This window comes from Bos indicus, chromosome 3, assembly GCF_029378745.1.
Source record: "Bos indicus isolate NIAB-ARS_2022 breed Sahiwal x Tharparkar chromosome 3, NIAB-ARS_B.indTharparkar_mat_pri_1.0, whole genome shotgun sequence".
NCBI lineage: Eukaryota > Metazoa > Chordata > Mammalia > Artiodactyla > Bovidae > Bos > Bos indicus.
In genome coordinates, this window is record NC_091762.1 from 103,003,791 (window position 1) to 103,020,932 (window position 17,142).

The following is a 17,142-nucleotide window of genomic DNA, read 5'->3' on the forward strand; positions in this document are numbered from 1 at the left end:
AATGGACATGAGTTTGAGCAAGCCCTGAGAAATGGTGAAGGACAGGGAAGCCTGGCATGCTGTAGTTCATGGGGTCACAAGGAGTCAGACACGACTGAGTGACTGAACAACAGCAATACCCCTCAATACACGTTCCCAGTGCATACAGGTTTAGTGCCTGTTTTGCTAACCGTGGTGACCTCAGCAGCCAGCACTGTGCCTGGCACCTGGGAAGTAATCAGTAAACACTTGCTGAATGAATGAATGTGCGAACTGCCGGATGTGGAGTTTTTACGCAGGGAGCTTGTAAGATGAAGCTGGAAAGACAAGTTTGGCTCAGGGGCACAAAGCCTTGAATGCCCTGGCGAGGCATTTGGACTTACTCGAGGTACTCACAGAGGGTTCTGAAGTATAACAAGAACTTTGGCAGGGCTCTGCTTCTGATGGGCGAATCTGGCACCACACACCACATAATGGGTGAGGGGGGCTGGTTGGAAGTGGCTTTAGACTGGATTGAACCCCCTGTAATACCTCCCGCTCTCTCTTCCTTCTGGTGTGTATGAAACACACAAGAAAGACAAAATCAACATTTTCTTTCCATCATCAGCTCACAAAGTCATTATGCTGGACCCGTCCATTGCTTTGTCTGTAGAGATCATTGGGGCCTGGTCATAACTATACAGCAGCATCGTCCAGTAGAAATATAACACAAGCCACATACGTAATTTAAAATTATCTAGTAACCACGTGAAAAAATTAAAAAGAAACAGGTGAAATGAACACATTAAAATTTTTATTGAAGCCCCAGATATTTTCATTTTACTACACAAGTGATTGAGCTATTTTAATCTTTTGTCTGTGTATTTTATACTTATAGTGCACCTCAGCTCAGACTAGCCATCTGTCTAAAGCTTTCCAGGTATGGCTTGCAGATATTTTACTGGATGACTTCCCTTCAAGGAAAAAGGGGAAGGGGCAGGCTGGACCTTGGGACAAATATGTGGTTTTACTACTTCGCAAAACATTACAGAGTTTCCTGCCCTGGGGCGGGCATGCAGCAAGGGCCTGGCAGGACTCAGTGGCTGTGTATTCCTCTAGTTCCTCTGACATTCCTTTTCTTCCTGGTTCCAGGGAGGGGCCAGTTCCAGCCAGACCCATGGTCTAGCTGTCCTGAATAGAGCTAGACAGGGTAAGTCATGAGATTCGCCCCCTGCCCAACACCCTCCCCCCTGCCCCTGCCCCACTTCCTCTGGGGATTTGAAGGGAATTTTTCTGGGCGGAGGGAGCAAAGCCTAAAAGCTTCTTCAGTTTAAACATTGGTCAAGTGACACTCTGTTCTCATTATGGGTCTATCGAATAACTTGGAGTTAAGGTGGATAGGCAGGCTCCTCGCAGGGCTGTTGAACTCTGTCCCCAAAGCAGAGGCCGCTGGGACAGCTCAGATGGGTGGTAACTGAAGGCAGGGGAAGGAGGTGACAGTGGGCAGAGAGTGCAGGTGTAGATCCTAACTGATCCCTTAGCCAGTGGGAGGACCCAGGAGAAGGCAGAGGCCCTGCAGCCCAGCCTCCCTGCTTGGGCCAAGCTCCCACCTCAGACTATTCTTCACCAGTAAGCTGCAGTGATACTGTTATGGTTCGAGCAGATAATGTCACTGGTGTGCCTCCAATGTCACCCCTCCAATGGCCTATCTTACCCAGAGAAATAGCCAGAGTGATGACTTCCCTTCAAGGAAAAAGGGGAGAGGCAGGCTGGACCTTGGGACCATCTCTAACACCTTCTCTGACTTCACCATCTCTAACACCTTCTCTGACTTCATCCCCTGCTGTCTCTCTTCTGCCTGTGCTTGCTCAGAGCCTTTGCACTGACTGTTCCCTCTGCCTGGAACACTTTCCTCCTTTGGGCTCCCTCCCTCACCTTTCTTCAGGAAGGTGCTCAAATGCTCCTTCTCAGGGAGCTTTCCCCCCATACTATCCTGTCTAACAGCAGAGCCTTCCCACCTGGGGACTGTTGTACTGAGGGAAGTAAGACAGAGAAGGAGAAATATTGTATGACACCCCTTAAATGGGGAATCTAAAAAGTGATACAAATAACTTATTTACAAAACAGATACAGACTCACAGACTTAGAGGAGGAACTTATGGTTGCCAGGGGAAAAAGATGGAGGGAAGGGATAGTGAGGGAGTTATGCACCTTATGAACAGTTATATTTAAAGTGGATGATCAACAAGGACCTACTATATAGCACAGGGACCTCTGTTCAATGTCAGGTGGCAGCCAGGATGGGAGGGGAGTTTGGGGGAGAATGGACACATGTACATGTTTGGTTGAGTCCCTTTGCTGTCCACTTGAAATGATCACAATATTGTTAATTGGCTATATTCCAATACAAAATTAAAAAGTAAAAAAAAAAAGAAATCACAGCCTTTCACATACTTCCTATCTCCCTGCCCTTAGTTCTCTGATTTCCTTTATTCTCTCATGTTTCTCCTTAGCTTTTTGCTGTCTAATATGCCATATATTCTTCTTATCTGTCTGGAATATTGTCTGTCTACCCCACTAGAAGATAAGTTTCATGAAGAGAGAGATTTGTGTAGAGAGATCCTAGCCCCTAGAACAGGCCTGGCAAATATAGGTGTTTAGAAAACACATGGACAGTAGAGAAAATTCTGGTTTCAAAATTAGATTGACCTTGAAGGTCCCAGTCCCAGCTCTAGTTGTGCAACCTTAGAAAAATGGCTTAACCTCCGTGTGTCCCAATCTCTTCATTTACAAGACTGCAAAAAGCGGACAATAGTACTTAGTCTAAACAGCTGCGGGTGAGAATGAAGAATATAATTCATCCAGCAAACATTTACTGTTTCCCTTCTCTGGATCAGGGATTGTGTAGGTGCTGGAGCCAGCAGTGAGCAAAAGCAGTCCTGTCCCTGTTACCCTGAAAGGCGGTGGGAGGACGAGGGGCTCAAAGCACAGGTCCAACAGTAGGTCTTTGATGGCTCCATCCCCTCTGCCCTTACTCCAGATGCCATGACTGACAGTTGCCCCAGATAGACATTTTTTGGAGTATGTACCCTGCTCACAACAACCAACTTCACTCTGGGAATGAACCCCGGTAACCAGGATTCCATTCTGTGACCCAGCACTATGGGTACAGTTGATTGGATAGAAGTGAACTCCAGACTCAAGCTGTGTGTGTGTGCGCTAAGTCGCTTCAGTTGGGTCCAATTCTTTGCGACCCTATGGACATTTGCAACCCCATGGACTGTATCCTGCCAGGCTCCTCTGTCCATGGGATTCTCCAGGCAAGAATACTGGAGTGGGTTGCCAGTCCTCCTCCAGGGGATCTTCCCGGCCCAGGGATCAAACACTAGTCTCTTGCGTCTCCTGCACTGGCAGGTGGGCTCTTTACCACTAGTGCCACCTGGGAAGCCAAACAGTCTCCTTTGGCAATTTGAAGTCAGAGTAGAGACTCCATGTCAGCTTTATGGCGTGTACTCACAGGATGCTAAGGGTTCCCTTCTCCCAGCTGAACTGGCAATACGAGGCTGGTCTGCAGAGAGCCGAGAATAAGAGAGGGGGTGATTTTAGCTATGTCCCAGGTCTTAGTTCAAGTCCTTCTCGAGACCTGGTTGTATTTCAGCCCTGAGATTCCATGACACACCCCCAGGGCTAGACAATGAACTCTCCTTTTTGCTTAAACTGGCTAGAGTTGGTTTCTGTTTTTTGTGAACAAAGAAGTGCACCCATAAGTTCTCTGTTCAGAACTATAATCTCATGGTCCCAATTTTACTACGTTTAATACATTAGGGCATACATTTTAATACATTAGCAATACTAGTCTACACATGCTGCCCCACCAAATCCCACCATGTGACGTATACTAGATGAGCAATAAATACAGATTCTTTTACGTGACTGGTCATCATAGGTGATCAAGAATGCTAGCCCTTCCTGCTGCCTGGCACACAGCACATTTCCTTCCTTGAGAATCTGCTCCCCAGTTTTGCTCAGCTGTGGGGAGTTTGATGGCATCTCAAACATGCCCTGAGCATAAGCAGGCCCCAGAACCTCCAAGGCCTAAGGAAGCTCACCCCAACAGAGCTCAGGGAGAATGAGCCCTAGAACCCTTGGGGTTCATTCATGTTCAACCCTGAAATGCCTCCTCTCTCATCTCTCACTCCAGATCCTGAACAGTGAATGTTGGGGGTCCAAGCTGAACATGCAGATATTCCCAGGCTCCCCAGTCCCCCTTCCACACTTGCTGGGACCTGCTGGTTGGTAATGGCTTGTTACACTTTGTAAGAAGCAATGGAGAGTCTGTGCCTCCTCTCTTTGGATCTGAGTGGGTCTTTGGCCACTTTGACCACTTTGATCAACAACATGGAAGAAGTTATAATAATGCCAGTTTCCAAGCCCAGGACTAAAAAGAAATAAAATGTACATTTCTTAGGTGTTGAAACCAGCTTCCATTATGAGAAGGTCCACACATTTCAGCGTAGAGGTCCTTGAGTTTCCCAAATGAGCTTGGGGCTGACAGACAACATTGTAAGTCCTCTACATGCCAACGTCAAGTTGCAAACTTTCAAAGATGCAAACGTGCATTTGGTTTCAGCAAGGAACCAGAACCTGTGCCATCAACGTCACCCGTGAGTGAAAGTGCGGTTTGCCCTCTGTCTCCCATTGCTGACCATCCTTCAGCTTTACTATCGCCCACCGCCTCTCCCTCCTCCAGTCAGTAACTCTTCTTGCCTATTGACTCAATGCCAGCCTCTGTATGCCAGCTGTTATACTGTACTACTGTACTTTTCAAGGTATTGTAGATTCAGTTCAGTTCAGTCGCTCAGTCATGTCTGACTCTTCGCAACCCCATGGACCGCAGCACGCCAGGCCTCCCTGTCCATCACCCTCCCAGAGTTTACCCAAACTCATGTCCACTGAGTCAGTGATGCCATCCAACCATCTCATCCTCTGTCATCCCCTTCTCCTCCCACCTCCAATCTTTCCTAGCATCGGGGTCTTTTCAAGTAAGTCAGCTCTTCGCATCAGGTGGCCAAAGTATTGGAGTTTCAGCTTCAACATCAGTTCTTCCAATGAACACTCAGGACTGATGTCTTTTAGGATGGACTGATTGGATCTCCTTGCAGTCCAAGGGACTCTCAAGAGTCTTCTCCAACACCACAGTTCAAGAGCATCAATTCTTTGGCACTCAGCTTTCTTCACAGTCCAACTCTCACATCCATACATGACTACTAGAAAAGCCATAGCCTTGACTAGATAGGCCTTTGTTGGCAAAGTAATGTCTCTGCTTTTCAATATGCTATCTAGGTAGGTCATAGCTTTTCTTCCAAGGACCAAACGTCTTTTAATTTCATGGCTGCAGTCACCATCTCCAGTGATTTTCGAGCTCCCCAAAATGAAGTCAGCCACTGTTTCCCCATCTATTTGCCATGAAGTGATGGGACCAGATGCCATGATCTTCGTTTTCTGAATGTTGAGCTTTAAGCCAACTTTTTCACTCTCCTCTTTCACTTTCATCAAGAGGGTCTTTCTTCTTCATTTTCTGCCATAAGGGTGGTGTCATCTGCATATCTGAGGTTATTGATATTTCTCCCAGCAATCTTGATTCTAGCTTGTGCTTCATTTAGCCTAGTGTTTCTCATGATGTACTCTGCATAGAAGTTAAATAAGCAGGGTGACAATATACAGCCTTGACGTACTCCTTTCCCGATTTGGAACCAGTCTGTTGTTCCATGTCCAGTTCTAACTGTTGCTTCCTGACCTGCATACAGATTTCTCAAGAGGCAAGTCAGGTGGTCTGGTATTCTCATCTCTTTCAGAATTTTCCACAGTTTATTGTGATCCACACAGTCAAAGGCTTTGGCATAGTCAATAAAGCAGAAATAGATGTTTTTCTGGAACTCTCTTGCTTTTTCCATGATCCAGCTGATGTTGGCAGTTTGATCTCTGGTTCCTCTGCCTTTTCTAAAACCAGCTTGAACATCTGAAATTTCACAGTCCATGTATTGTTGAAGCCTGGCTTGGAGAATTTTGAGCATTACTTTGCTAGCATGTGAGATGACTGCAATTGTGGGGTAGTTTGTGCATTCTTTGGCATTGTCTTTCTTAGGGATTGGAATGAAAACTGACCTTTTCCAGTCCTGTGGCCACTGGTGAGTTTTCCACATTTGTTGGCATATTGAGTGCAGCACTTTCACAGCATCATCTTTCAGGATTTGAAATAGTTCAACTGGAATTCCATCACCTCCACTATTGTAGATTAAAAATGTTTATTTTTAATTTTTTCTGTATTATTTGTGTGAAAACTATTATAAACCTATTAAAGTACAGTACTGGATAGTTGATTGTGTTAGTTGGATACCTAGGCTAACTTTGTAGGACTTACAAACAAATCGGACTTATGAACCTGCTCTCAGAATTGAACTTGTCTATATGAAGGGGACTTACTGTACAAACAGTTGCCAGCCATGTCAGTGAGCCATATTCCAGCCTCAGTCACCTTTCCTAGGTGATACCACTTAGAGCAGAGATAAGATATCAAGAGAAGTCCTTCTTGAACTTCTGACCCATAAAGTGATAAACAAAATAAAGCTGTTGCTTTAAGCTGCAAAGTTTTGGTGTAGCTTTAGATATAACAATAAATAACCAAAACAATTGATGATCCACAATTTTCTAAATAAGGTGAGGGGATTTCATTCTCGCAAAGGAAGGGACTGTTGAAAACAGGAAAAAAAAATCAGACTAGAAAACTATTCTAGGCTTAAAACCAGTCACACTACTCTCAAACACCTGCAAATATTTTCATAGCATAGTACTTGCTGTGAAATATTGATATTTATTAATAATTGATAAGCAATAATGACTATAAATATCTAATATAATGCAACTTTTATGATTTTGGGAGTAATAATTTTAGAATATTTAATTCTACATTATAAGAGACAAATACAAGTAATTTAAATCTCATTCTTGTAAATCGGTTAAAAATTTTAACATGGCAAGTAGTAAACGGAAGCAATAACCTATGACTATTTGCATCGCTGAGATGAATTTTAATAGAAGAGCAAAATAATAAATATTATCTTTGAGGGAAAGTGGGAGGTTAAATTCAGCAAATCCTCATATTTTCCTACAGAAAAACCTTTTAGAAAACAGGTTTTTAATCACCAAAAATAAATGTATTCCTTGAGTGGGCAATATGTAGGAGGTCAGCTATTCCTTAATCACACTGGTTTTTTTAATTTTGAGAATAACAACAGGGATTCTGAGAAGCCCATCCTTTCCCTTTGTTCTGAAGCAACATTTGGTTTCTGTGATGACTCCATCCCTAATGGCAATCTTCCTCTCTCTGACTCTGCAAGAGCGACCCTCAGGTTTTTCCATTTTTCTCAAATGTGTTTTTCTAGCAACTCCATGTTACTGAAATATTTTATGCCTCTAGGGTTGCATTTCCATTAATTGCCATGTTTGTGTGTCTTCTCCCAAGACCAGGTTCAGTGAATATAGAAGTGCCTATGAATGCTGCAGTGTATCTCTTGCCCCATCCCCGCGCTGCCTGAGACTCTAATAAAGCCTAATGTTAATTTGTAAAACAAGCAAATGAAGCAGTAGGGAGAGGTAGACACCGATGTATGAGCTCCTACAGGGCAGTGTCTTCAGTGTTGGGAGAAGAGGATGGCAGAGGTGTCTCAGCTGAGCAGCTCACCCTGTCTGGCCACCACTGATGCTAAGACTCCAGATGAAGGGGAAGAGAGCCAAAGGATGTCTGGGATCCAGAAAGAGGGTAGCCCCCAAAGGCACAGCTGTCACACCAGCATTGAGTGGATCCCCAGTAGACTGTAACCAGAAGAACAAAAGCAGAGTCCATATGCTAATGCCTAGGCGCTTGGGTGACCAGCAGAGGTGACTGCCAGGCCCATTCCATCAGTGAGAGCTCAACTGGCTCAAGGGAGCCTGTGAAGGAGAAGGTGGCACCAGTGGGGTGGGAACCTCCCCATGGAGTCAGCTTAGGCAAAGTGAAGGGAAGTCTCAGCAGCAGCAGCAGCCACTCAGCAATGCCACCTAACCAATGCCACCCAACAGTCTCGTATAGAAACATGGAAGACAGAACAGAGAGACGTTGGAAACAACGTCTGCCAACAGACGAAAGGATAAAGAAGATGTAGTATGTGTATATACACAATAGAATACTACTTAATCATAAAAAAGAATGAAATAATGCAGTTTGCAGCCACATGGATGGAGCTAGAGGTTATCATACTAAGTGAAGTATTTCAGGAAGAGAAAGAAGTATGTGATATCATTTATAGGTGGAATATAAAATATGACACAGATGAACTTATTTACAAAATAGAAGTAGACTCACAGGCATAGAAAACAAACTTATGGTTTCCAAAGGGGAAAGAGGCTGGGGGAGGAATAAATTAGGAGTTTGAGACTGGTTGATATGAACTGTTATATATAAAACAGATAAACAATGAGGTCCTACTGTATAGCACTGGAAATTATATTTAATATCCCGTAATAAACTATAATGGAAAAGAATAAGAAGAATATGTATATATATGGCTTCCCAGGTGGTACTAGTGGTAAAGAACATAACTGCCAATGCAGGAGACTTAAGAGACGTGGGTTTGATCCCTGGGTCGGGAATATCCCCTGAAGGAGGGCATGGCAACCCACTCCAGTATTCTTGCCTGGAGAATCCTGTGGACAGAGGAGCCTGGCGGGCTATGGTCCATGGGGTCGCAAAGAGTCGGACACGACTCAAGTGGCTTGGCAGGCACACACACATGTATAACTAAATCATTATGTTATACAGTGGAAACCAGCGCAACACTTTAAATCCACTATACATCGATCAGAGAACAACATGGAGACATAAACAAGATTGTCCTTTTGGTCCCAAATTTGCCAGCAGGAAGCTGTGCTCACCCCTGTGCAGCTGAGAAAGTGCCCTGCTGACTTGGTGGCCGAGGTGCCAGGCTCTGCGTGTGGGTGGGGCTCTCCCTCGGCCTGGGATTTCCCCACCTCTTCCTTCCCCAGTGGACCACAGCCAGCCACGGGCTTAGGTGAGTTTAGCGTCAGAGTCGTCTGCTCCTTTGACTTCCGCGTTAGACGCTATGGGCCTCAAACTCTGTAACCTCCACCGCTTGGCCCAGTGTTCTGTTTGGGCACCTCTTCAGTCCCAGGTTAAGAGCATGGGATGTGGATGCCTCTGGACAAACCAGGCTGTAATCCTGACCCCGTGCCAGCTACTTCATCAGTAACATAAGACCCATCTTGTAGGTGAAATGTGACATCTTCATCCTAAGCCATTTTTAAGGTGAAAAAATTGTCACCTGAACGTTGGGACACTCTAGCCAGTGACTTTCCTTCTGGCCCTCAGAAGAGCCCCAGTTACCCCTGCAGGGTCCTTCTCCCTCCTGCTTTGCCTGGATAACTCCCTTTAGTCCTCAAGTCAAAAGAACTCTCTTCTCTGAATGTCCATGGTCACCATCTTGGTCCCAGCAGCTGTCCTCTCGGTTGGTCATGGAGCCCACCTAATGGTCCCTGCCACCACAGTTGGGTCCCTTAGCCAAAGCTCTGCTCTGGAGTGAACTTTGAAAACAGACAGCCCCTGCCCCATGAAATGGAGAGCCTGGGGAGGCAGCATCACACTGAAGGGATATGTCATAGGGAGGGCTAGGGGGCCTTCCCTAGCGGCTCAGATGATCAAGAGTCTGTCTGCAATGCAAGAGACTGGGGTTGGATCCCTGGGTCAGGAGGATCCCCTGGAGGAGGGCATGGCAATGCACTGCAGTATTCTTGCCTGAAGAATCCCATGGACAGAGGAGCCTGGTGAGCTACAGTCCACGGGGTCACAAAGAGGGCACATTGGAAGAGGACACAACTGAGCAACTAACACTTTTCTCACTTTCACTAGGAGGGAAGACAATGGAGTGGGGGAGGAAGGGATCAGGGAAGGTCTTTCTCAGGTGGTGACATTTCAGCTATGACCTGATAGATGAGGAGAGGCTCACTGAGCGAGGGGTGGAGGTGGCAAGATATCAGGCAGAGCAAACAGTATGTGGAAAGACCCAGAGGCAAGAAAGAATTTGGCAGGGACTGAAAGGAGGCCTATTTGGCAAAGCTTGGGAAGCAGTGGGGAGTGACTCTCAGTGGCTCAGCGGTGGCCTCTGGATGGTCCCCGACCTGTAAGGTGCCTTCATGATCCCCACCATCTGGCCCTACTGACCTCCCCAACCTCATTCCGAGTCAGTTTCTTTGGAAGAGGGTAAAGCTAGTTTGGGATGGAGAAGTCTGAGTTCCCAGAAGAGCCCATCTACTCGGCATGATAATGTTCTGGGCCTGGTCTCCCTGTGGGCAGGGGACATTGCTGGGTGAACCCTGGTCTGGAGGGAATAAGCTGGCCCCTGCAAAACGGTGTGGGCTAGGGGTGGGGGTGGGGAGTCGCTCAGGAGAGAGAGAGATCCATGCAGACTTTGCTTTGGGGCCTCTGCTCTGCATCTCCTTTTGTTGTTCTCAACCTTCGGGAGAGCCTCGGCAAGCTTCACAGTCTGTCTCAGCTCTTACTTAGGAAACTAACTCAAGAGCAGTGCCCAGAGTTGGGGTAAAGCAGATTGGGAAAGATGGGAAGATGCCTTGGAGATGCCAGATTTAAGACAACCAGTGGGGCAGCAGAGACTGGGGGCTTAATATTTTTTATTTGGGTATTAGAAGGGTGTCTTCTCCAGGTGGGAGAAGACATATGGGTTCTTAGTGCACAAAAACCCACCTTTCCTGGTGCGTGCGGCTGGACCAGCCAGTGTAGGGTTGTGGGGAAAAGGCATCCCCCAGAAATGGAGGAGCGGGGCAGGGCCCTGCAGACTGAGGATGACAAGTGCAGAGAGGCATGGGGGGTAAGAGAAGGAAGGGCAGAGCTCTGCGTATGGTCCTACCACCGGGGTCTGCAGGTGATGGAAGACGTCGGGGAACGCTACCAACGGCGCCGTGCTCCTAATGCTACTCTTTCACACAGATGTGAAAATCCTCAGAAAACCTCGCTAAGTTTCATAAGTGAGAAGAAAACATAGGAAGGTTTGTCTGACCCTGATGCATCTGGCAGAGGAAAAAGCAGGTCAGAAGTAACAGATAGCCCTGCCCTTGAGGCGTGGTGCGGGGAGGGGCATGGGATCTCTGCAGGGGTGGGCAGCCAGGTGCCTGGACAGGGGTTGGCAGCGGCAGCTTTGGGTGAGCAGAAGCCCCCTGGGCCTCAGGGTCCCTCTTTCCCTTCCCCCCTCCCCGGCTCCGTGGCTAAGCGGAGAGTTGGACGTGCTTGTGGGCCAACACCTTTATTCTGCCTGTGTCCCAGATTCCCCAGGGCCTGGGGGAGAGGCTCGTGTGGTCTGGGTTGCAGCCCAGAGTCAGTCCAGGACAGGCACATGGAACACCTTCTGGAGAGGCTGGAGACGTCTCACCAGAGGGTGTCACTTGGTCTGGGCCTTTAAATCTTCTCCACTGAGGGACGGCAGCTGCATCCCGGCCAAGGGGTGGAAGCCGGGGACCTGCTCTTGCTCTTGGATCTGGTCTCTCAGGCGCTGGATCTCCAGGCGCTGCATCTCAATGATTCTCCCAGTTTCTTCCTGCACATTCAACCTCATGGTGGGAGGGACACTGGGCAAGTCCTCGCTGGACACTGCAGGGGACAGGGCAGGGTTAAGGTTGGGAGGTCTGTCCCCAGACTGCTGTAAAGGTTTTCAGACACAGCTTATCCTTCCTTCCCCCACCAGCCCCGACCCCCACCCCTGTACATGTTCATGGAGCACCTATTATGGGGTAGACACACCATCCCAGACACTAGGAATAAAGAGAGGAGCCATTTCACCCTCTAGCAGTGGAGAAGTGAAGAGACATGCTTTGGAGTGATACGGCAAATGCGGAGCCTGACCTCAGCCCGGCCCCTCTTCTGATCCCCCCAGTCTGCCTGCTCTGAGGTCCCTCCATGTGCGCTGCTCATCCCCCACACCCCCACAGAGAGAGGGTGCTGCTCTCCTTGTTGACGCAGCTTGGCCTCGAAGCTGCCCGTCCTCATGTAAACCTGCTCCTGGAGATGCCTCCTGCTGTGGTCACCCACGCATGTTCCCTGAGGACATCCCCGGAGACCCTCAGCCCTCCTCCTGCCTCTGTGCTGCCATCCTCCTGAGCAATGCCGGTGTCCATGGCTCATCCTACTGCCGGGCCTCACAAGGTCCAACTCTCACCATTAACGTGCTTGGCCTGCCCGCCAGCTCTGTGCCTTCCCTTCCCTCGCCACGTCCAGGGTGTTTCAGTCCAGTGCTCCATTCACCTCTTCTTTGGCTGAATTTAGAGCTCATCTTCTTGGACAGCTCCATGTTTTACCCACCAAATGGGATCCTCTTAGATTCACTCCCTTTTCTGTCCAGTTAGACCCACGGTGAGTTTCTTCTGTCATCATGACAGCAACTTTGGTATTCTAGATGCCTTGTTGCTCTGCTCCCAGGTACCCTGCCTAGCACAAACCCAAGATAACCCGACCATCCAGGGTCTCCACTTTCACATCTGGCCTGCTGCACACTACCAGTAAAAGTAACATGTGAGATTCGAATTCTTGGTTTCCAAAAGACGGACTTTATGTACATCAGCAAACTCTCATATCCTACAGTGGCACTCAGGAACTTCAATCCCTACTCCAACTCCTTTCTCCCACTTAGAAAGAAAATTGTGATAAAGTCTATATGACATCACATTTACTCTCTTAACCATTCCTAAATGTACTGTTTAGTAGTGTTAAGTACATCCACACTGTTGTGCAACAAGTCTCTAAAACTCTTCTCATCTTGAAAAACTCAAACCTCATACCCATTATATAGCTCCGCGACTTCCTTGCTTGCAGCCTCAGCAGCTACCATGCTGCTTCCTGTCTTTCTGAATCTGACGACCCTAGGTACCTCCGATCAGTGGAATCATGTGGTACTTGTTCTTTAGGGTCTGGCTTAGCATAATGTCCTCAGCTTCATCTATATTACATGTCAGAATTTCCTTCCTTCTTAAGGCTGAATAATATTTCATTGCATTCTATACCACATTTTGGGAGAAGGCAATGGCACCCCACTCCAGTACTCTTGCCTGGAAAATCCCATAGACGGAGGAGCCTCGTAGGCTGTAGTCCATGGGGTCACTAAGAGTTGGACACAACTGAGCGACTTCACTTTCACTTTTCACTTTCATGCATTGGAGAAGGAAATGGCAACCCACTCCAGTGTTCTTGCCTGGAGAATCCCAGGGACGGGGGAGCCTGGTGGGCTGCCGTCTATGGGGTCACACAGAGTCGGACACGACTGAAGCGACTTAGCAGCAGCAGCAGCAGCAGTATACCACATTTTAGGGCTTCCCCAATGGATTAGCAGTAAAGAATCTGCCTGCAGTGTAGGAGCCATAGGAGACTCGGGTTCGATTCCTGGGTTGGGAAGATCCCCTGGAGGAGGGCATGGCAACCCACTCCAGTATTCTTGCCTGGAGAATCCCATGGACAGAGGAGCCTGGTGGGCTACAGTCAAAAGGGTTGCACTGAGTCGGACACGACTGAAGCGACTTAGCATGCACGCACCATATTTATTTATCCATTCCATCTATGATGGAAATTTGGGCCGCTTCCACCTTTTGGCAGTGAATAACACCACTGTGAACTTGAGTTTACAAATATCTCTTTGAGACCCTGCTTTCACTTCTTTTGGGTATAAACCCAGAAGTGCAATTTCTGGTTCAGATGGTAGTTCTATTTTTAATTTTCTGAGGAAAACACCTTACTGTTTCCTATGGTGGCTGTACTACTTTACGTTCAGATCAACAGTACACCAGTGTTTCGGGTTCTCTAGACCCTTGTTAGCACTTAGTCTTTTCCAGATTTTTTTGTTTGTTTGTTTGGTTCTTTCTTTTTGGTTTGGTTTGGTTGACAGTAGCCATCCAAGTGAATGTGAGGCAGTATCTCACTGTGGCTTTGATTTCATTTCCCTGATTGTTAATGATACGGAGCATTTTTCATGTGCTTGTTGGCCATCTGTGTATCTTCTTTGGGGAAAAAAGTGTCTGTTTAAGTCCTTTGCCCATTTTTCAGTCAGGTGTTTTTTTTTTTTTTTGAGTTGTAGGAGTTCTTTATATATCCTGGACATTGACCCCTTATTAGACTTATGATTTGTAATGTTTTCTCTCATGCCATAGGTTGCCTATTCACTCTGTTGATTGTGTCCTTTGATGCCCAGAAGTTTTAAATTTTGACAGTCTCGTTTATTATATTTTTCTCTTTTGTTGCCTGTGCTTTTGGCATCATATCCAAGAAATTATTGTCAAATCCACCCTCTCCTCTGCCCTTAACGAATGGCTTTGCCACCTTCTTAACTGAGAAATGATGTCTCCAGCTCCCGTACCACAGTCAAGCTTCTCCCTCTCAGTGGGAGAGGGGTCTCCTTCCTATCCACTGCCGACCCCTTCCCTGGAGGAAAAACTAGAAATGAACAGATGATGATGGCCAAGGAAGACAGAGATTGCTAACCAAAGAGGAAGTGGTTGGCAATGGCCAGTGGGCAGCCTCGCCTTGGACCTCTAATTGGTCTGATGGGGCCAGCATTCGGCATTCATCCTTTCCAGGTGAAGTCTGGCTGCTTCTCTTTCTGCCTCTGCTCCTTCTGTCTTCTCTTTGCTGCAGTTCTTAGGTTCTTGATCTTTCTAGGCTCTCTATTTCTTCTAGAGTCTTGACCTTTTATCCTCCCTGTGTTACTCAGCGTTCCTGGTAACCATTTCCTCAGTCAAGCCCTGGAGCCCTGGGGAGAGTAGCAACCCTGCGAAGGTACCGCACACAAAGGCCTATCAGCCTATCCACCTTCTTGGGCCTGCACCGCTTGCCTTTGCCTAGTTTAAAACTATTAATAAATGAACTGGTTAATTTTAAACAACTTGGGAATGTGTATTTGGGGCTAACTTGTTTTGCTGGCCTCATGTTCAAAATCAGAAGCCAGCCTTCTTCATTTCAAGGCAGACAATTGGTAATACCTGTCTTCAACTAGGAGAGATGAAATCTCCCTTGAGTAAAGCTCTATGAAACAAGTGACATGATGTTTGATTTGCTCCAGAAAAACCTACTGTGGAAAAGGCAGGAAATAAGTGGGTTGGGGCTGGAGAGACCAAGGAAGCAAGAGTGACAGGAGCTGACCCTTGTTTGAGTTGGGGAATGGATTTGTGGAAATCCATTAGACTTTTCTCTCAATGTCTGTCTATGTCTGACAGTTTCTACTGTATTGGGTTCGCCAAAATTTTGTTAAGAGTTTTCTGAAGCGCTTATGGAAAAACCCCCAAAAAACTTTTTGGCCAACCCAGCAGCAATAAGAAGAACCTGGCTGTATCATACAGCATCCTGAGGAGGTCTCAAGTGGTTATTTGCTAGACTGCTCGGGCATATTTGAAATATTTTTTAAAAGAGAAGTTTTGCAATTATTAACAGACGCATCTATGCATCACTTCTAACTGAAGATGGGTTCACCTCCAAGAAGTCAGGTTCTCAGCCATGTTGACACATGTGGTACGCTCATGTCAGTTCTTTACAGTTGATACTGTTCTTCCGGTACTACTCACAGAGTTGACCCTCTCAACTTCTCTCCAACTCGAACAAAAATGGCATGTGAGACAAGTCTATATATATGATCATATATATGGGCTTCCCTGGTGGCTCAATGGTAGAGAATCTGCCTGCAATGCAGGAGCTGTGGGAGACGTAGGTTCGATCCCTGGGTAGGGAAGATTCCCCAGAGGAGGGCATGGCAATCCACTCCAGTATTTTTGCCTGGAGAATCCCATGGACAGAGGAGCCTGGCAGGCTATACAGTCCATAGGCTCACAAAGAGTCAGTCATGACTGAAGTGACTTAGCATGCACACACAATTTTATATCTATTATAAGGCTTATGTATTATATATAAGGCTTATGTATTATATAAAATACATAAGGCTCCATGTATTAAGTTTCTCATAGAATTTTGTACCAGAGAAAGGTTTGCTTCTCCAGAAAAAATGTCCTTTCTCCATACAAGAGGTATATAAACTATTATATTTTTCCCCTTTTTGTCTTGGCTATCAGAAATTCAGAGGAACTTTATAACTGCAATAACTAACTTGTTTAACATTTCTAGGGTCATTCTTCCTGCTCTACCTTTAAATAGTTTCTGGTCCTTCTTTTTGCCTTTATTTTCTTTGTACAGGTCCACAATCCCTTACCCACAATTGTAAAATGCTAAAAACTTTAAAAATGGAAAGCATTAAAGATTCATGAACTTGAATGTGAATATTCATATGTTTCTCTACAGAAAGACTAATATGTTTGATTTCAGGGCACTGCCCCAGACTCCTCTAGGGATGTTATATAATGTATAGTATACTCACGTATAGTATATATAGTACGTTCTTCCTAAGATCTCAAAGATCCTGAATTCTGAAACCTTATCTAACCCCAAGGATTTTGGGTTTGTGAGTGTTTGAATGCAGTAGGGTCCTCACAAAGCCTTTGGGGAGCAGGCACGTGGCAGAGGTGCCCAGAAGGCCGTGGGGTGGGTGTGGCCTGATGCAGGAGGAAGCTTGGGAGAGGCAGCTTTGGAAGCCAAGAGGAGACCTGTTTGTGGCTGCCTCTGTCCCCTGGATCCCAGTGCCTGTCTTTCTTGGCCACTGATGATATTACCTGTCTCTGAAACCTCTGGTCGAATTTTCTTGGTCAGTTTCAGAGCTGCTTCAAGGTCATAGACTTGGGAGCGGGTGAACTTCAGCTCTCTGCGGAGCTCATTAATCTCCTTGATCAGGGAGACATTTTCCTATTGAAAAGGAGGAGGAGAGAGTGAGTATAGATGGATAAGTGATCAGTGGGCACAGGAGCTCCCCTGGCCTGGGGCTGAGGGTGTAGGGGAAGGTCAGGGTTGGTCCTGGCTCTAGATTACATCTCTGGTTCCTCTGGTGGCATGAGTCTTTATTCTGGCTCGTGGATTGGTCTCTTGAGTTTATCAGTTGACTCACCTTCAGGTGGACTCTGGCAGTGTAAGATACAGACAGTATGCACCATTCCCATCCATCCAGGCTCTTCCCATCAGTAGAGACAACAATGCTTTTCATG

At 46.6% G+C, this 17,142-nt stretch overlaps 1 protein-coding gene across 4 annotated transcripts in view; it reads right to left on the reverse strand.

Annotated features, from left to right (window-relative positions):
* Window positions 1-11,311: 11,311 nt before the first annotated feature.
* Window positions 11,312-17,142, reverse strand: part of CFAP57 (cilia and flagella associated protein 57) — a 69,027-nt gene continuing 63,196 nt past the window's right edge. For all 4 annotated transcript variants that reach the window (XM_070786712.1, XM_019957680.2, XM_019957681.2 and 1 more), the window contains 2 exons: window positions 16,717-16,846; window positions 11,312-11,671 (listed from right to left, as the gene is read on the reverse strand). In XM_070786712.1, the coding sequence (XP_070642813.1) occupies window positions 11,463-11,671; window positions 16,717-16,846 (339 nt within the window). In that variant the 3' untranslated portion in view covers window positions 11,312-11,462. The remainder of the gene's footprint in view (window positions 11,672-16,716; window positions 16,847-17,142) is intronic.